The 21826-nt window shown below is 37.9% G+C and overlaps 1 protein-coding gene across 3 annotated transcripts in view; it reads right to left on the reverse strand.

Annotated features, from left to right (window-relative positions):
* Positions 1–14303: 14303 nt before the first annotated feature.
* LOC127677178 (cytochrome P450 2C42-like) overlaps positions 14304–21826 on the reverse strand; it is a 31606-nt gene continuing 24083 nt past the window's right edge. For all 3 annotated transcript variants that reach the window (XM_052172359.1, XM_052172362.1, XM_052172358.1), the window contains 3 exons: positions 18545–18732; positions 17004–17145; positions 14304–14485 (listed from right to left, as the gene is read on the reverse strand). In XM_052172359.1, the coding sequence (XP_052028319.1) occupies positions 14304–14485; positions 17004–17145; positions 18545–18732 (512 nt within the window). The remainder of the gene's footprint in view (positions 14486–17003; positions 17146–18544; positions 18733–21826) is intronic.

A 21826-nucleotide genomic window follows, 5' to 3' on the forward strand; every position in this document is an offset into this window, starting at 1 on the left:
CTTCATAGAACGAGTTGGGTAGAGTTCCTTCTGTTTCTATTTTGTGGAATAGTTTGAAGAGTATTGGTGTTAGGTCTTCTATGAAGGTCTGATAGAATTCTGCACTGAAGCCATCTGGTCCCATGCTTTTTTTGGTTGGGAGACTTTCTATGACCCTTTTGTTTCTTCAGGTGTTATAGGACTGTTTAGATGATCTATTTGATCCTGATTTAGTTTTGGTGTCAGATATCTGTCTAGGAAACTGTCCATTTCCTCCAGATTCTCCAGTTGTGTTGAGTATAGGCTTTTGTAGTAGGATCTAATGATTTTTTGAATTTCCTCAGTTTCTGTTGTTATATCTCCCTTTTCATTTCTAAGTTTGTTAATCTGGATACTGTCTCTGTGCCCTTTGGTTAATCTTGCTAAAGGTTTATCTATCTTGTTGATTTTCTCAAAGAACCAGCTCCTGGTTTTGTTGATTCTTTGTATGGTTCTCTTTGTTTCTACTTGATTGATTTCGGCCCTGAGTCTGATGATTTCCTGCCTTCTACTCCTCCTGGGTGAAATTGCTTCTTTTTGTTCCAGGGCTTTCAGGTGTGTCATTAAGCTGGTAGTGTATGCTCTCTCCATTTTCTTTTTGGAGGCACTCAGGGCTATGAGTTTTCTTCTTAGTACTGCTTTCATTGTGTCCCATAGATTTGGGTATGTTGTGTCTTCATTTTCATTAAGTTCTAAAAAGTCTTTAATTTCTTTCTTTATTTCTTCCTTGACCAAGATATCATTGAGTAGAATATTGTTTAGTTTCCACATGTATGTGGGTTTTCTGTTGTTTTTGTTGCTATATAATTAACTTTTTATATTTGAGTGGAACAGGCACTGTGTTTGCAGCTATAACAAACAGAGTGGCAGGTGCTTCCTTTGAGAAATGAACTTTAAAAGGCTAATGACTATATTGAAGTGATGACTCAGTGATTAATAGTACTGGCTGTTCTTTCAGAGATCCTGAGTTCAATCCCCAGCATGGTGACTCACAACTGTCTATAATGAGATCTATTGCCCTCTTCTGGTATGCAAACATACATGCAAATGTGTGTGTGTGTGTGTGTGTGTGTGTGTGTGTGTGTGTGTCAATTTTAAAGATCAATGGCTGATATAAGGTTGAAAGAAATGAAAATGTTAACCAGAATTTAATAATATCTGAAAATACATTTGTGTGTTTTTTTAGTGATCCAATGATGCTAATGACTTCAGACTCATAGAATCAACTTACCATATTTCTTATGGATATAACAGAATTGTGGAAATTAGAAAAAGTAATTGATGAGATTTAAGGATCTCTGATCTTATTTGGGAAAGAAAAATAATACATACAGCACATGATTTCCAGTGTGGAAGCATGGATTTATACTTGGTTATAGCTAAGAATCATAGACTGAAAAAACAGTACCAAATATTATGTTCAGAGTAATATCATCTCAGGGACAGGAATCCTGACAGTTAATGTGCCATCTTCCCTATGTTGAGTCTTTTCTATATGTTCATTTATACTATCATTTTTCTCATTCTGATCCAATCCTGCACTTGTTTTTAGTGAGACTTGGCTAAAGAGCTTTTCTACCAAACACTCTTCCTTTCTTTGTATGTATTATGATGAAGAAACAAAACTATCTTGGGACATTATTTTAATTTAATGCAAATTTACTATTTGCCTTATGAACAAAAAAGGACAATGAATCAGTTTGTGATACATACACACACACACACACACACACACACACACACACATATACTGCAGATGTCTTCAGACACACAAGAAGAAGGTGTCAAATCTCATTACAGTGGTTGTGAGCCACCATGTGTTGATGAGAATTGAACTCAGGACCCCTGGAATAGCAGTCAGTGCTCTTATTTCTCCAGCCAGAATCAACCCTCTTGTTAAGTGCTAGAAGAATACGTATGTATCACCACACCTAGTATAAAATCTCCCCCTTTTAATCTAAGTAAACTCTTAGTCCCAATACCTTTTTTTAAAAAACACATTCTTTATTTACATTTCAAATGATTTCCCCTTTCCTGGCTGCCCCCTTCCCAAAAGTCCCATAAGCCCTTTTCCATCCCCCTGTTCCCCAATCAACACCCTCCCACTTACCAATCCTGGTATACCCCTACCCTGCTGCTTCAAGCCTTTCCAGGACCAGGGGCCTCTCCCTCCTTCTTCTTGGACATCATTTGATATATGAATTGTGTCTTGGGTATTCCGAGGTTCTGGGCTAATATCCACTTAACAGTAAGTGCATACCATGTGTGTTCTTTTGTGATTGGGTTACCTCACTCAGGATGATATTTTCCAGTTCCATCCATCTGCCTAAGAATTTCAGGAATTCATTGTTTTTAATAGCATAGCTGAGTAGTATTCCATAATATATATATATGGAATGTGGTATATATACATACCACATTTTCTGTATCCATCCCTCCATTGAGGGACATGAGTTCTGTCCAGTTTCTGGCTATTATAAATAGGGCTACTATGAACATAGTGGAGCATGTGTCCTTATTACGTACTGGAGAATCCTCTGGGTATATATATATCAAGAGTGGTATAGTGGGGTCCTCCAGTAGCATTGTCTTAGTCAGGGTTTCTATTCCTGCACAAACATCATGACCAAGAAGCAAGTTGGGGAGGAAAGGGTTTATTCAGCTTACACTTCTGCATTGCTTTTCATCACAAAAGGAAGTCAGGACTGGAACTCAAGCAGTGTTGGAAGTAGGAGCTGATACAGAGACCATGGAGAGATGTTCCTTACTGGCTTGCCTCCCCTAGCTTGCTCAGCCTGCTCTCTTATAGAACCAAAGAATACCAGCCCAGGGATGGAACCACCCACAAGGGGCCCTCCCCACTTGATCACTAATTGAGAAAATGCCCCACAGCTGGATCTCATGGAGGCACTTCCCCAACTGAAGATCCTTTCGTTGTGATAGCTCCAGCCTGTGTCAAGTTGACACACAAAACCAGCCAGTACAAGCATCATGCCTAGTTTTCTGAAGAGCAGCCAGACTAATTTCCAGAGTGTTTGTACCAGCTTGCAATCGCACCAGCAGTGGAGGAGTGTTCCTCTTTCTCCACACCCTTAGGAGCACCTGCTCTCTCCTGAGTTTTTGACCTTAGCCACTCTGATTGGTGTGAAATGAAATCTCAGGGTTGTTTTGATTTGCATTTCCCTGATGAGTAAAAATGTTGAACATTTCCTTAGGTGCTTCTCAGCCCTTCAATAGTCTTCAGATGAAATTTCTTTGTTTAGCTCTGTACCCCATTTTTAATAGGGTTATTTGGCTCTCTGGGGTTTAAATTCTTGACTTTTTTGTATATCTTGCATATTAGCCCTCTGTTGGATATAGAGTTGGTAAAGATCTTTTCCCAATTTGTTGGTTGCTGTTTTATCTTATTTACAGTGTCCTTTGCCTTAAAAAGACTTTGTAATTTTATGAAGTCTCATTTTTCAATTCTTGATCTTAGAGCATAAGCTATTGGTGTTCTCTTCAGGAAGTTTTCCCATGTGCTCAAGGCTCATCCCCAGTTTCTTTTCAATTAGTTTCAGTGTGTCTAGATTTATGTGGAGGTCCTTGATCCACTTGGACTTGAGCTTAGTACAAGGAGAAAAGAAAAGATCAATTTGCATTCTTCTGCATGCTGAACTCCAGTTGAACAGGCTCTTTTTTCCACTGGATGGTTGTAATTCCTTTGTAAAAGATCAAATGACCATAGGTGTGTGGATTCATTTCTGGGTCTTCAACTCTATTCCATTAATCTACCCGCCTGTCACTGTACCAATACCATGCAGTTTTTAACACTATTACTCTGTAGTACTGCTTGAGGTCAGGGATACTGATTCTCCCAGAAGTTCTTTTACTGTTGAGAATAGTTTAAGCTATCCTGGGTTTTTTTTGTTATTCCAGATGAATTTGAGAATTGCTCTTTCTAACTCAATGAGGAATTGAGTTGGGATTTTGATGGGAATTGCATTGAATCTGTAGATTGATTTTGGCATGATGGCCATTTTTACTATATTGAACCTGCCAATCCATGAACATGGAAGATTTTCCATCTTCTGAAGTCTTCTTCAATTTCTTTCTTCAGAGCTTTGATGTTCTTGTCATAAAGATCTTCCACTTGTTTGGTTAGAGTCACACCAAGATACTTTACATTGTTTGTGGCTATTGTGAGTGGTGTCATTTCCCTAATTTCTTTCTCATCTTGTTTATAATTTGAATATAGAAAGGCTACTGATTTGCTTGATTTGATTTTATATCCAGCCACTTTGCTGAAGTTGTTTATCAGCTGTAGGAGTTCTCTGGTGGAGTTTTTGGGTTTCTTAAGTATACTATCATATCATCTGCAAATAGTGATAATTTATTTCTTCCTTTCCAATTTGTATCATTTTGACCTCCCTTTGTTGTCTAATTGCTCTAGCTAGAACTTCAAGTACTATATTAAATAAATATGAAGAGAGAGGGCAACTTGTCTAGCCCCTGATTTTAGTGGGATTGCTTCAAATTTCTCTCCATTTAGTTTGATGTTGGCTACTGGTTTGCTGTATATTGCTTTTACTACATTTAGGTATGGACCTTGAATTCCTGTTCTTTCCAAGACCTTTAACATGAAAGGATGCTGAATTTTTTCAAATGCTTTTTAAGCATCTAATGAAATGACCATGTGGTTTTATTCTTTGAATTTTTTTATGTAGTAGATTACATTGATGGATTTCTATATATTGAACCATGAACCCACCCACCGCGGATTTTTGAACAGTTTCCTGAGGATTGCAGTGAGGACCTAGGGGCAAAAGGCATGAGAAATGGAGACAAGACAGGATTCTGATCAAGTCTTGTTTAATGCAGGTTCATATAGTCATTATATGGTAAAGCATTTGGAAGCAAAATATAAAACAGGATGTGGTAAGCAAACAGCAAAGATAAACAACCTGACCTTCACAGAGAATCTAATCTAAAGTATATGTCAAAACACTATGTCTCATCAAGAGCTCAGGGTACAGTCAACAGCATCAGTTCCAGACTGACCAGACCACTTCCCATGACTAATGCCTCCTCCTGGACCCAACTCAGGCCTGAGAAAGACATGTCTGACTCCTGACAGTGGTCTCCTAGATGTCTCCCTTCTGCAAAATAAAATAAAACCCAATGGATGAGAGCCTGTCTTAGGTTATGTGGTGCAATCAACCTCAGGTCATGTTTGCATCTGTTGTTGAATGAACATCCAGCAAAGAGATGCCTCTGTCTTAACTCAAAAACATGATTCCCCTGTAACGATGTCACCATGAGGATTTTCCATCATTACCTACTCATCAGCTAAGGTTAGACACTGATAATGAACTTGTATAGGTTTAGATCAAATTTGATCAATCTGTTGTTTCAGAAAGTTCATCAGCTTATTGAATAAAACTGGACCAAGGGAAAATAGGATGATTAGACCTAACAATAGCCCAAGCAGAGAAGGTAGAAGAGTAGTCAGCCACAAGGAATTGCTCAACCAAATCTGAAACCATCCTGCATCCCTTTTCCTCAACCTCTTATGAGCCTCTAACCCTCTGTACACTTTGGCTAGAAAATCTTCTATGACTCCAGTATGATCAGCATAAAAACAACATTCTTCCTTTAAGTCAGCACATAAACCTCCTTGCTGCAAAAATAATAAATCTAAGCCCCTTCTATTTTGAATAACTACCTCAGATAAGGATGTTATAGAATCTCTAATGAGAGACATAGCTACTTTTAAATTCTCTAAATCTTCATCTCTGGCTTCAAAGCTCATTATGATGTTTGTTTTGCAGAACAAGTGAGGAAATACCAGTGCAAGTTCCAATGACTCCAAACCCCAGCAAAACAGTCATAGTCACAGCAGTTACAGGTTCTCTGATCCTTCTACTAAAGACCAGGGTGTCGTGGGGGTTTCAACCATCTAAAAAGGCCTGACAAGAAAAAACAGTAACATGTGGAACAAGTTGCACTGGAATACAAAAATCATAGTTTTCAAAAACTACAAAGAAACAGGGAGTAACAGCACTGTTACAAGCCCACCAGAAATTTTCTAGTGGCACCAAATAGTTAGTAGTATTGAACACCCTATGGATGGCACAAAAATGACCATAGTATCTGGGTAACTGACCAATGCATAAACCAGTCCCCACTATGGACAAAAGGGTAACTCTTTCATGAGATTGATGCCATTGACCAGCAGCCTGATCAGAAGTCAGCCTGACAGTTCCGTTAGAGGCTACGGCTTCATAAAATGGGGTATTGGAGGAAAGGTAGTGCCAACAGTCTTCAGAAAAGTTAGGTTGAGAAAAATTCAATGCTGTAAAGGATCCACTGACAAGCTTGAACAATCCCTCATGGGAAGAGGACAAAATGATCCCTGAGGGGGGATCGGGGTAGGATGACTCACAGAAAATGGATTTGGAGTAACATAATCTGGATGCAGTAAAGGTGGAACAAGAAGTTCATTCAGACCAAGGCCCTGCATAGGAGGAACAGCCTTCTTGGCCTAATTCTGAAAGTATTTCCAACATCATAACCTCCTGATATGTAGACTCAAATACCCCATACAAAATCTCTTGACCAATTAACCCTTGTCAGTGAATGAAATACCTGTGGTGGGATAGACAGTGTTGCTTCCTTTACAAGAATATAGGCTATTCATGGACACAAAGCACTTACATCTCATAGAGATGCCAGAATCTTGTCCCCTGAGATACATGGTAATCAAGTCTTCCAGTAGATGTGCCCAGAAGTTTCACAGCCCCAAGATGCACAATAAAAATAGTCACTAGAGACACAAGAATTTTCATCATAATCATGAGCAGGACATATGCAAAAATGTCCTTTGGGTGACTGAGTCCAAGTGGCACAGCTAAAAAAGTCATTCCTCAAGAGAGTGATTTCTGGAAACCGGGTTTCAGGATTTGTTGTTCTTGTCATTGATGTAAGTTTTCTTCCCTTTCCATCTTCTAAGATCAATGTCAGCTCCATTGGTTCATGCAGTGCAGGTATACAGGCAGCCTCCACAACCATCTGGATCATGACCATCAGCACGATGCTCTTCATCTGAAAACACATAAAACATATTTTCTCAAGGACTCAGTCCTGGATCAATCATTGTTTCACCAATCTTTCTGGTAGCCATCTTGCAGAGTTAGCTTGATGATCAAAAATACAAGCAGATCCTCTACCCCATATGAGAACAGGAAAGGGACCATTCCAAACTCCAGACAATGGGTCCTTCCACATGATCTTTGCATATGGAGATTTGGAATCTGCCAATATTAATAAGGTCAGCAACTGATAAATAAGAGGGATAAATAACTCTCTTAGGTGAAGAAGGTAGATGAAGCCATAGCAAAAGTTCCTCCTGCCATAAGATTCCTGTGGGTAATATTTCTGTCTTGCAAATAGTTAATATGATGGGACGGTCATAATTAATATATTTGACTCATTGATTTTTGAATAGCTTGATTTACTAACTCTAAATCCTGCTTAGCTTCTGTAGTCAGGGTTCTAACAGCTAAAGGATCAGAATCACTTTTAAAATGTTAAATAAAGGCCTATAATTGTCATATAGATAATTTTAAGTAAGGTCTCAACCAATTAATGTCCCCTAACAACTTTGGAAAGTCATTTAGAGTATACACATGCTCAGTTCTAATCTTAATTTTAAGTGAATGTATATCTTGAGGAAAAAGCTGAAAACCTAAATGTGAATAAAGATATTGTAACTGAATTTTTTCTTGAGCAACTACTAACCCAAATTTGGCTAAGTGAAATTTCAGGTCCTTAAAACGTGTTTGTAGATCATCATAATTAGGATGAGCTAGCAATATGTCATTCATATAATGAATTATATATGCATCTATCCATTTTTTGCAAACTGGTTGAATAGCAGCAGCAACAAATTTTTGACAGAGAGTAGGACTGTTATCCATCCCTTGAGGTAATACTTTCCATTGAAACCTATGCATAGGTTCTTTAAAATGTATAGCAGGTAAAGAAAGGGCAAGTCTCTTCTTACCCTTTTCAGCGAGAAGAATAGTAAAGAAGAAATCTTTAAGATCTATAATAATTTTGTGAAAATTTTCAGGAACTTCAACAGGTGTGGGCAACCCTGGCTGCAAAGTACCAATGAGAACCATCATGCTATTCACAACTCAAAGATCCTGAAGCAATTTCCATTTACCAGACTTTTTCCAACTGACAAAATTTGGTATATTCCAAGGGGTAGTTACTGACTTCAAGATGACCTGCTGCCATTTGTCCCTGCACTAACATATGAACAACTTCTAGTTTTTCTTTAGTAAGGGTCCACACTAACTTTAGTTAGTTGGTCAATCCACACTGCATCATCACTTTTCCAAGTTATAGTATCAGCATGGAGTATAGGAATCTCAGTGGCCCATAGAATGAATATCCAAGTCCTTTAGTATCAATTTGACCTGAGGGGAAAATAGGCTCAGTGATCCCTTTCTGGTCCTTGTCAAGTCCTTATCCAGGAACAAATCCAGTTTTAAGCATCTGAACTATAACTACATCATAGGGATTTTTCATAATAATACCCAGCTGAGATAAAAAATCTCTTCCCCAAAGATTAATGGGCAGTCCATTCAGCACATATGATTGAATGGATCCTTGATTTCTCTCAGAATCCCTCCATACTAACAACAGTGCATTCTTATGAGGATTTTGACTCTGACCGATGCCTTTAAGGTGAGTAATAGTGTTAAAGGCCAAGAAGAAGGTTATTCAGATCCCTTTATTACTGTAACATCAGTTCCAGTGTCAATGAGCAATCTTGTTCCATTAATCTAGATATTTAATAGAGGCTTTTCCAGTGCAATTTGAGTAACCCAATAAACATCTGAGGATACAAATCTTCCACAGCCTCGAGTGGGATTAATATGTTTATGTTCTGAGGGTAGTAAAGGCAACAGTAATAACTGTGCAATCTACTGACCAGCATTAAAACTTACTATGTCTTTAGTAACAGTGGCCATAATCTTAATTTCCCCTTTAGTCTTGGTCAATGACCCCAAGAAACACCTGAAATCCCTTCATGGTGGAGCTATTTCTACCTAAGATAAGACCAAAAACTTCTTTTAAAGGGCCAAAGACCATTTACCTGTTTCCTTATGATTTTCAAAGAAGAAAATGACCCCCACTTAAGACAGCTTTAACCAAAATATACCAATCTTGAGGTGTGAGCCATTCAGCTGTGCTACTCTCTAAAAGGGCCATAATAAAAGGATCATTGGGACCATATTGAGAGACTGCAGCTTTTAATTCATTTATCAATTTCAAATTGAATCCATGAATCTCTTGAACCGCTGTGTCATCTGGCTGAATAGTCTCCACAGGGAAGACTAGCTGATTCTGATGTCTCTTCTTGGCAGTTTGAATGACACCCTTAAGTTTTGGTTCCTCGCTAGCAGTGAAGATCATATAATTCTTTAATGCCTGATTCTCCTTTTTTTAATTGGATCTGCATATGGAGCTGCTGATTTTGTTGATGGAGTTCTTTATGAAAATTCTATATGAAAAACAGCTCCCACCACCAGCCCATGAGGGCTGTAAAGAGGTAGCCAATTAAAAGGAGGACGATCTACATGATGATATCTGAAAGTCTCTTTTTCTAACTCCACTGCATTTCCTGAGTCTAAATCACTTTTTTCTCAACTTTCATAGTCCTTAATGGCCTCAGCAACTGTTTTCTTTTTCTTATTAATATTAGAAATCTTCTGCTTGCCTTCCCTGGTGCCAATATTCTTTCTAACATCATCTTCATTTTTATCCTTTGAAGTGTGTGAGAGCCCTTCCTTAAGACTAACCTCCAGTTATTATAAATCAGGGTAAATATTTTGTTTTGATTTCTTTTTCTCAACTTCCCTTTTTTGATTCCGCAGACTTAAACTGGCTCTTCATGACAATCTCATGTTCACTATCTAAACTAATTAAATCTGAATCTTTTTTCAAGTCAGAAATTGATTTCTTTTTCTGTAATAATTTCTGACCCTCTGTTACAGCTGACAAGACTGAAACAGATGGATTTTTCAAAAAGTCATTAATAAGACTCCAATAGGAAAAGCCTGCTACATGGACTTTTTAACAGGTCCCATAATTCTATAATAATTTTCAAAAACATCTCCTACTAGCTTCCAATGTTTTGGATTACTCATAACTTTATCAAGAAACCAAGGACATAGTTCCTTAACAAAATCAATTTTTTTTCTTAAATCCTTAATTTTAAGCTTTACTCCTCGCATCTGAAGTTTCCTTTAACTTTTAACTGTCTCATGTATGCTTCATCCTGACTTATTTATGTCTTTCCCTATGACTTGACACAAAACAAATTGCCAGGTTAGCAACTACTTTGCTTTTTTTTACTTTAGTCCACGTAGCCGCACTTTCTCAGAAGTCCTTCACACAATCCATCTTACTTTAGGTCTCTCATTCTGGTGCCAAGTGAACCTGCCTGCAGATTCTCGAACAGATTCCTGAGGGTTTCAGTGAGGACCTAGGGGCAAGAGGTGCTAGAAATGCAGACAAGACAGGATTCTGATCAAGTCTTGTTTAATGCAGGTTCACATAGCTGTTATATCATAAAGCATTTGGCAGCAAAAAGTAAAACAGTATGTGGTAAGCAAACAGCGAAGATAAACAACCTGACCTTCACAGAGAATCTAATCTAAAGTATATGTCAGCACACTGTCTCTCATCAAGAGCTCAGAGTATAGTCAGCAGCCAACAGTTTCAGACTGACAAAATCACTTCTCATAGTGAATGCCAGCACCATGACCCCACTCAGGCCTGAGAAAGACATGTCTGACTCCAGTGGTCTCCTATAGAACCATCCCCGCATCTGTGGGATGAAGCCTACTTTATCGTGGTGAATGGTTTTTTTGATGTGTTCTCAGATTCAGTTGGCAAGAATTTTGTTGAGTATTTTTGCATTGATATTCATAAGGGAAATTGGTCTAAAGCTCTCTTTCTTTGTTGGATCTTCGTGTGGTTTTGGTATCAGCAAAATTGTGGCTTCATAGAACTAGTAGGGTAGTGTTCCTTCTGTTTGTGTTTTGTGGATTAGTTTGGAGAGTCACGGTGTTAGGTCTTCTTTGAAGGTTTGATAAAATTCTGCACTAAAACCATCTAGCCCTGTGCTTTTATCGGTTGGGAGAGTGTCAATGACCACTTCTATTTCTTTAGGGGTTATGGGACCACTTAGATGGTCTATCTGATCCTGATTTAACTTTCGGAGCTGGTATCTGTCTAGGAAATTGTCAATTTCAGCCAGATTTTCCAGTTGTGTTGAGTATAGGTTTTGTAGTAGGATCTGATGATTCTTTTAATTTCCTCAGTTTCTGTTGTTATTTCTCCCTTTTCATTTCTGATTTTGTTAATTTGAATACTGTCTCTATGCCCTATTTTTACTCTGGCTAAAGATTTATCCATCATGCTGATATTCCCAAAGAACCAGCTTCTGGTTTTGTTGATTCTTTGCATAGTTCTTTTTGTTTCTACTTGGTTGATTTCAGCCCTGAGTTTGATGATTTCCTCCCTTCCTCTTTAATGTATTAGCTTCTTTCTGCTCAAAAGCTTTCAGGTGTGCTATTATGCTGCTAGTGTATGCTCTCTCCAGGTTCTTTTTGGAGGCACACAGAGCTCTGTGTTTTCCTCTTATCACTGCTTTCATTGTGTCCCAAAAATTTGGATATGTTTTGCCTTCATTTTCATTAAATTCTATATATCCTTTCTTTCCTTCCTTATTTCTTCCCTGACTGAGGTACCATTCAGTAGAACATTGTTCAGTTTCCATGTGTATGTGGGCTTTCTGTTGTTTTTTTTTTTCTATTGAATACCACCTTTATTCCATAGTGATCTGATAGAAGGCATGGGATTAGGTTGATGTTCTTATATCTGTTGAGGTCTGTTTTGTGAACAATTGTATGTTCGATTTTGAAGAAGGTACCATGAGGTGCTGAGAAGAAAGTATATCCTTTCAATTTAGGATGAAATATTTTATAGATATCTATTAAACCCATTTGGTCCAAAACTTCTGTTAGTTTCACTGTGTCTCTGTTTAGTTTGTGTTTCCCTGATTTTCCTGTTTCTTTTACAAATGAGGGTGCCCTTGTATTTGGAGCATAGATGTTCAGAATTGGGAGTTCTTCTTGGTGGATTTTCCCTTTGACCAGTAAGAAGTGTCCTTCCTTCTCTCTTTTGATGACTTTAGGTTGAAAGTCAATTTTATCTTGTATTAGAATGGCTACTCCGGCTTGTTTCCTGAGACCATTTGCTTGTAAAATTGTTTTCCAGCCTTTTACTCTGAGGTAGTGTTTGTCTTTGACACTGAGGTGTGTTTCCTATGCAGCAAAATGTTGAATCATGTTTACATATCCAGTCTGTTAGTCTATGTCTTTTTATTGGGGGATTGAGTCTATTGATGTTAAGGGATATTAAGGAATAATGATTGTTGCTTCCTGCTATTTTTGATGTAGTTTTTATGTTTGTGTGCTTATCTTCTTTTGGGGTTGTGGAAAGAAGATTAACTTCTTGCTTTTTCTAGTGTGTAGTTTCCCTTCTTTTGTTGTTGTTTTCTATACATTATCCTTTGAAGGGCTGGATTTGTGGAAAGATACTGTGTAAATTTGTTTTTGTCATGGAATACCTTGGTTTCTCCATCTGTGGTAACTGAAAGATTTGCTGGATATAACAGTCTGGGTTGGCATTTGTGTTCCCTTAGGGTCTGTATGACATGTCACCAGTCTCTTCTAGTTTTCATAGTCTCTGGTGAGAAGTCTGGTATAATTCTGATAGTTCTACCTTTATATGTTACTTGACCGTTTCCCTTATTGCTTTTAATATTATTTCTCTTTTAAGTACATTTGATGTGTTAATTATTATGTGACAGGAGGAATTTCTTTTCTGGTCAAATCTATTTGGAGTTCTGTAGGCTTCTTGTATGTTGATAGGCATCTCTTTCTTCAGGTTAGGGAAGTTTCTTCTATAATTTTATCGAAGACATTTACTGGCCCTTTAAGTTGGAAATCTTTACTCTCTTCTATACCTACAATCCTTAGGGTTGGTCTTCTCATTTTGTTCTGAAGCCCTCCATCAGCATTATGAGCTGTGGTTTTAAATCCAAATCTTGCTTTTCTGGTGTGTTGAAATATCCAGGGCTTGCTGTTGTGGGAGATTTGGGTTCAGATAGTGCCATGTTGCCTTGATATCTGTTAGTAATATTCCTCTATTTGCCTTTTGCCATCTGGTTATCTCTAGTATTGGTTGGTCCTGCTGTCACTGGCTGGTGCTTGTCCCTCCTGTGTGCCTGCAAGCCTATGTCAGCACCCCTGGGTGACTGGCTTTCCCCTGGCACAGACTGCGGTGGGGCTGCCCATCTCCTGGGTGCAGGTGGGGCCCTGGCAGACCTAGTCCCAAGTGATCTTACACTCAGGTGTTCTCTGTGTTCTTGGCTGTAACAGCCTGCTCAGCTGCAGGAGTGAATATGGTGGCCTCACCTCTAATCCCAAGACTCCCTGCAGAACAGTTATCCTCTAGAAGACTAGATGCACAGATGGCTGTGGTGGTGGGGCCCAGCTCTTGGGTGCAGGTAGAGTCCTGGTGGGACATGTCCCAAGTGATCTTCTACTTGGGTGATCTCTGCATACCTGTCTGTACCTGGCTGCTCAGTCACAGGAGAAAGATGGGGCAATCACACCTCTGATTTGAAATTTAAAATTATATTCAGCTACATAGTTTAGGTCAAACCTGGACTTTATGAGACCATACCAAAAAGAAAAAAAAATACTTTGAAAACAGACCAGAATTATAATACTTTTATTTAAAACACACAGAGCTTTAAAACTGTCATATTTCTCAGTTTTAAAATAATAATATATTAGTAATTCACCATCAGACAATAACTAACAGTGCTGAAATCAACAGATCATTACATGGCATAGAGAATTGCAGACTTGTTTGCAGTGACTCTGAAACTTGTCTCACATAGAACATAGAAATTACCTATGCCTTTAAGAGATAGAAGGTCAGAAATGTCATGATTTCCTTGTATGTATCATGTTGAAGAAATACTGGGACATTATTTTAATGCATTACTACTTGCCTTATGAATAAAGACATAGATCTGTTTGTGTAGGTATATATATCGAATACCAAAACTTGGGTGACAGGGTCAAAGAGACTTGCCTGACAGAACAGGTCAACTATACCCTCAAGGAAAGGGCTTTAGGGGGGAAATCCATTTAAATGGGAATGAAGCATATCTGGAATTTGGGTGGCACAGAAACAAATCCGTTGGCAACTGGAGTGGTGTCAAGGTCTTTCAGATCGACTGGAGATTTCAAGTTAAAGTTCTGTAAAATGGTTGTCAGGAATAAAAATAATTCAGCTCTAGCCAGACCCTCTCCCACACAAATCCGTTTTCCTGCAAACAAAAAACACAGAATGTAATTAACTCCTAATGCTTGACTGGGATTAGGACTGTGTTTGCAACTATAATGAAAGAGAATCTAGGTGACTTTTGATTTAGATGGATGGATGGATGGATGGATGGATGGATGGATGGATGGATGGATAGATGGATGAATGGATGATCATTTGGGTGCATAAATGTAAAAATTAGACATACTTTTCTCCATGTCTAATACTAGGGAACACAGTATTGAAGTAGTTGTATAAAAAGCTTTAAAGGGTGAAATAGCAGCACTGAACACTGGACTTCCCATCCACATGATGAAAACAAACACTTATTTAACTGCTTATGGATATGAATAGCCCTGGTAAACCCTGGTATTTAATGGAGCACAAAAAAGAGAGAGGGTGTATTCCAGAGAATATGAAGAATACAACAGAAGAGGCAGCATCCCATTGCTTTAGAACCAAATACCACGATAATGTGAAAGACTATCATCAAAGAGAGGAAAGGGAGAAGAGAAAGTGGGGCAACCTGGGCAGAAGGCTCCACCCAAACCAAAAAAAATAGTTTAAATGAGCAGGTAACCATAACCCTTCCCAACCAGGGCGCTTTAAAGAAAACCTTCACATATCTCTTAGCAAATACTCAGAGTACTATGGCCAGCAGCTATCTTGAGGATAGTCCTTAATTGTAAAAATTAAACTACTCTGGGGACTAGAAAACTTGACATCATTACAAACTGAGTCACCATGGATGGATAGTCCATAGCTATAACTGGACAGGCAGTGGTCACTAGAGAAAGTTGCTTAGAAAAGAATCTGTAATGCATACTAAATACAATATTCCTCCATTGACTCATGAATTTAATTAAATATATAGTCCACAGTTTGCAATGCTGTTTTATAATGTTGTGGAAACTTTAGTAGGTGGAAGCTTAGGATAGAAACTCAGTCACTGAAGATGTCTTAAAGGTTTATAGTCTCTCTGGCTTTCATCCTAACATCTGTTTTATGTTCAGCCAAGATGTGAGGTGAATCTTTTAAGAGACTCTAGAGCCACATATTGCTGGTTTCTCAAACATCCCACCAAGAAACAGGGCCTGACTTCACCCCTTCTGCAGTTCCAGCTACAGGCAGTGTGCAGTTGCTAGGGAACCATTGCTTCCCTACCCAAACTTGGGGCTTCTGTGTCATGCCTCTTCTATGATCCTCCCTCAAAACCTTAAGCCAAAATAAACCCTAAAGGTACTTCTTAACCAGTATTTGTACATAAAAACAGGAAAAGTAACTTGTACAGAAAACCAGTACCAAGGAGTGGGCTATCATGAGGACTGGCTGCCTTCCTCACAGAGTGCAAGGTGTCTTAATGTCTAGGAAAACTTCTACAGTAGCTCAGTGATATATCTAGACACACGATAAAACCACACTATGGTCTAAATTGCTGAGTTTGGAAAGGATGGGTCAGCATTCTAATGTCTCACTAATGTGGATCTGAAGATACATTTTGTCTCAGAAAAAGTGCATGGGCATTGGGAACAATGATTAGATCAAATCTAATCTACTATCCCAAAGGGATATATACAAGTTACTCTGTTACCTGGAAAATATTTTTTTTGAAATTCAAATATATGAATGTAATTACAAAATTACTCCTCTCAAATTCATGGCCTCTTTTTCTGTGTTATTATTACATATAAATGCTATATCTATATGTACATATATACATATATATGTAACATATATGTATAAACATAAAAATATACCATGCTGACTCCATTAGTATTACTTATATGCATATGATGTAAAAGCTAACCAGTTAGTAATATAAATCAATTAGGATGCTCATCAATGGGGACAAAGTTTTTTTTCCCATTCAGCATTCATTAATTGTCTTTAGTTCTTTGTTTAGGGATGAAAGTTCATGAGATTTCCCTGTTTCATGTTAGTGTGCCTATTGGAGCTGCACATGCTCAGGTCTCTTGTTGAGGCATCAGTATTGCTGAGATATTATGGGTCAAGTTTCCCTATCATTTCTAGGAGACATAATTTCATACAGGAAGAAGGCAGCCACTATTCCTACCTAGCTGTGTTATTGATGACCCATAATACTGCCAAGCATGTCAAAATATCCCTAAGGAAATTTTCAATAGTGACACACACACACACATTGTATTGGTAAACAGTAACTGTCTAATTTGGCTTAAAGCCCCCTCAACAAGAGGAAAATATTGCCTGGTACTGGAAACATACTCAACTTCTCTGAGATAGTGAGGACATAGTTCTACTTATATATATTTGCAGACAAGTATCTATCTCGCATATATCAAAGAAACTTGTCTTTGCAAAAAATAAAGACCCTTATGAAAAACCATAACTGATCAAAATGCAAAGAGCAATTGAGCACTGGGTACCTATTTCCAGGAGATACATCTACAACACAACTCCTGCAGCAAACACTCAGGCAGCATTGTAGAAAAGGGGTTAGAAAAATTGTATGATTCAAAAGACCAGAATATAATTTTGCTTACCTATTGAGAATGGGGAAAAATAGTCACTTTTCTTAAACTTGCCACTCTCATCCAGAAAGTGATTAGGATCAAACCTCTCTGGGTTGGGGAATTCTTTATCATCATATAGCACAGAAGACAATGATGCTATGACAGTGGTACCCTGGAAACAAGAAGAATAGACAAGTCAAGATATAAAGGTTTTAAAAGTAAGAGAAGCAATGTGCATGACATAGTCAAAGCTAATGAGGAAATCACGTCCAAACAAGAGCTGAGGCATAGCTAGACAGACAGATCATGTAATACACAGGGATAGGTCAGCAGTGGTCTAGTGTCAGTAATCTTGATATAGTGTCCTCTAATAAAGTAATGGGATATTCTGTTATCAACAAGCTTAACACTGTTATGCATTACCACCCACGTCGCTGCTTCAGAACTGTTATTACTGCATCATGAATGCTTGAAATGTGTCTTCAAATATAAGGTTTGTGTGAAAAATCAGAAGTATCTGCTCATAACAATGTTGCATTAATAATGTCTGATAAAATTAACAATGTCTTATAAAATACCATGGCCAAAACCAAATTATTCAGAGTTTTCCCCGCCTCACAATTTATTTGCCTTAATTTTAAAATATAGACAAGGTCTTCACACAGTTAGAACAACTGGAAAAAGAAAACTAAAGAGATGACAGACTTAGAAATGTCCTGATTTTCTAGAAATTCTAGCCAGGGTCATCAGTTTAGTAGAATATAAACACTATAAAATTGATCAGATGACTCACAAAAATGGGATATTCATAAGGTGTCAATGAGTCATACCATAGATTTTATTAATTACAAAAAGAGCAGAACTTCTATAATGGAGAGATTTGAATGTCACTTTAAGACAAGAAGTAGGCATATGCACTAATAGCATAGTTTACATGCTCCAGCCGACCTTACAACATGTGAGCCCTGTAGGATCTTCTTTGTCCATTTTTCTGCCAAAGTAATAACTGGGAACAAACTATTAGAGGACAATGGCACACAAACCAACCCAGAAACAGAGGACATAACCATATGAACTGGAATATTTAATAAGTCAATATATGAATTATGCTAAATGTACATTTATACTTCTTAGAATTCTGATTAAATCCTATAAGAGTCTTTTCAAAGAATGGCAATCTGAATTTTATTTGAAAGTGCAAACAGCCAAGAGAAAATTTAAAGCCCTACCAGTGCCACGAACTAAGACTTAATCTAAAAAATTATAAACTGTTCTGGAAATATCCAGGTTCCACATTTAAAGTGTTTGTATTTTTCTTATATTGTGGGGACAGAAAATTGCAATCAACAATTCAGTAATTTTTAATAATTCTAATACAGTCTGATTTTGAATATTCTATCTGTGATTTGTTTGGCTTAATCTCCTAAACTCCCTGAAGGTTTTTTATAACTTTCTCTTTAACATTGGTAATCTGAAATTGCAAGAGCCAATATCTTTGGCCAATGATGTAATTTCACTCACTCATATGAGATCAAGAGCATTATAGCACAGTATGGAAGAAGGAAGCTTACCTTGGGAATGAGATAATCTCTGAATTTCGTGTCACAGGTCACTGCATGAGGAAGGCTAGTGGGAAGGAGATCAATGTATCTCTGGATCTCATGTAACACAGCATCAGTGTAGGGCATGTGATTCCTGTCTTGCATGCAGGGGCTCCTGTGTCTACCAATCACATGGTCAATCTCTTCCTGGACTTTGGCTGTTTCAACACAGTGAAAAATGACAGAAATGGAAAGAAATGACACACAGGTCACAACTCAGGGTTACTGGTATCAAGATGAAGATGCCTGGCAGTATTTTAAAAGCATAATATATGCTAATGAAGTGACAGTTGCTATGATATAAATACTAATATCCTATATATTAGGTGTCACAATATATAGCTCTTATATATAAGTTAACATACTTAACAATCAATATTGGTATTGATTTCAAATAATAAACAGAACATTAAGTCAAGAAAAACAGGTCTGACAGAAGACTATTAAACAAATATTATGCTCATACCAAAACAACATGATACATTTAAAAATAAATTTTAATATAATTGTTTGAACATCTGCATGTAGTTTCCAAAGGTATGTAATGCTGTCTAACTTTCCAAATATGGCTACATTCTAGCAATTTCTCCTTAAATTTACATTTACATGTAATGACTATTTCATTCTTATAAATCATTAGGGAAATTTAATTCTTCATGTGGGAATAGTGGTTTCATAAACATAAACAAATTTCCTTGAGTCCAATTCTCATAGGCAACTGTGTTGAATCCATGAGTTAAATCTTTGTTACTACATAAAATCTGTGCCAATCACCAGCCAGAAAGCATGCAGGAGCTGGACCTAGACTCCCCCATCCCGCAACATTTGTAGCAAATTTACATGTTGGTCTTCATATGGGTCCCTTTTTTTAATTTAATTTTATTTTTTTTATTTACATTGCAAATGATTTTCCCTTTTCTGGGTCGTCACTCCCCACAAGTCCCATAAGCCCTCTTCCGTCCCCCTATTCTTCCATCCACCCCTTCCCACTTCCCTGTTCTGGAATTCCCCTATACTCTTGCACTGATTCTTTCCAGAACCAGGGGCCACTCCTCCATTCTTTTTGGACATCATTTAATTTGTGGATTATGTCCTGGATATTCAAAGTTTCTAGGCTAATATCCACTTATCAGTAAGTGCATACCATGATTGATCTTTTGAGACTGGGTTACCTCACTTAGTATGATGTTCTCCAGTTCCATCCATTTGTCTAAGAATTTCATGAATTCATTGTTTCTAATGACTGAATAGTACTCCATTGTGTAAATATACCACATTTTTTTGTATCCATTCCTCCGTTGAAGGACACCTATGTTCTTTCCAGCTTCTGGCTACTACAAATAGGGCTGCTATGAACATAGTGGAGCATGTGTCCTTATTGCATGCTGACGAATCCTCTGGATATATGCCCAGTAGTGGTATAACAGGGTCCTCAGGTAGTGACATGCCCAGTTTTCTGAGGAACCGCCAGACTGATTTCCAGAGTGGTTGCACCATCTTGCAATCCCACCAGCAGTGGAGGAGTGTTCCTCTTTCTCCACATCCTCGCCAACACCTGCTGTCTCCTGAGTTTTTGACCTTAGCCATTCTGACTGTTGTGAGGTGAAATCTCAGGGTTGTTTTGATTTGCATTTCCCTAATGATTAATGATGTTGAACATTTCTTAAGGTTTTTCTCAGCTCTCCGAAGTTCTTCATGTGAAAATTCTTTGTTTAGCTCCATACCCCACTTTTTAATGGGGTTATTTGGTTCTCTGGGTTCTACTTTCTTGAGTTCTTTGTATATATTAGATATTAGTCCTCTGTCAGATTTAGGGTTGGTGAAGATCCTTTCCCAGTCTGTTGGTTGACGTTTTGTCCTTTTGACAGTATCCTTTGCCTTACAGAAACTTTGTAGTTTTATGAGGTCCCATTTGTCAATTCTTGATCTTAGAGCATAAGCTATTGGTGTTCTATTCAGGAACTTTTCCCCTGTGCCCATGTCCTCCAGGGTCTTCCCCAGTTTCTTTTCGATTAGTTTCAGTGGGTCAGGTTTTATGTGGAGGTCCTTGATCCATTTGGAGTTGAGCTTGGCACAAGGAGATAAGAATGGATCGATGCGCATTCTTCTGCATGCTGACCTCCAATTGAACCAGCACCATTTGTTGAAAAGGCTATCTTTTTTCCACTGGATGCTTTCAGCCCCTTTGTCGAAGACCAAGTGACCATAGGTGTGTTGGTTCATTTCTGGGTCTTCAATCCTATTCCATTGATCCACTTACCTGATATTGTACCAATACCATGCAGTTTTTTATCACTATTGCTCTGTAGTAGAGTTTAAAGTCTGGGATATTGAATCCCCCTGAAGTTCTTTTACTGTTGAGAATAGTTTTAGCTATCCTGGGTTTTTTGTTATTCCAGATGAATTTGAGAATTGCTCTTTCTATATCTATGAAGAACTGGGTTGGGATTTTTATGGGAATAGTATTGAATCTGTAGATTGCCTTTGGCAAGATGGCCATTTTAACTATATTAATCCTGCCAATCCATGAGCATGGAAGGTTTTTCCATTTTCTGAGATCTTCTTCGATTTCCTTCTTCAGAGATCTGAAGTTCTTGTCATATAGATCTTTCACTTGTTTGGCTAGAGTCACCCCAAGATACTTTATGCTGTTTGTAGCTATTGTGAAGGGGGTCATTTCCCTAATTTCTTTCTCAGTCTGCTTATCCTTTGAATATATAAAGGCTACTGATTTGCTTGCGTTGATTTTGTAGCCAGCCACTTTGCTGAAGTTGTTTATCAGCTGTAGGAGTTCTCTAGTAGATTTTTTAGGGTCACTTAAGTATACGATCATATCATCTGCAAATAGTGATAGTTTGACTTCTTCCTTTCCAATTTGTATCCCTTTGACTTCCTTCTGTTGTCTAATTGCTCTAGCTAGGACTTCAATAACTATATTGAAAAGATATGGAGAGAGGGGGCAGCCTTGTCTAGTCCCTGATTTTAGTGGGATTGCTTCAAGTTTCTCTCCATTTAGTTTGATGTTGGCTACCGGTTTGCTGTGTATTGCTTTTACTGTGTTTAGATATGGGCCTTGAATTCCTGTCCTTTCCAAGACTTTTAGCATGAAAGGATGCTGAATTTTGTCAAATGCTTTTTCAGCATCTAATGAAATGATCATGTGGTTTTTTTCTTTGAGTTTGTTTATGTAGTGGATAGCATATTGGTCCCTTAACAAGTGAAGTGATGGCATTTTGGTCTCTGTTCCTTGTC

This window comes from Apodemus sylvaticus, chromosome 1 (genome assembly GCF_947179515.1).
Source record: "Apodemus sylvaticus chromosome 1, mApoSyl1.1, whole genome shotgun sequence".
Taxonomy (NCBI): Eukaryota; Metazoa; Chordata; class Mammalia; order Rodentia; family Muridae; genus Apodemus; species Apodemus sylvaticus.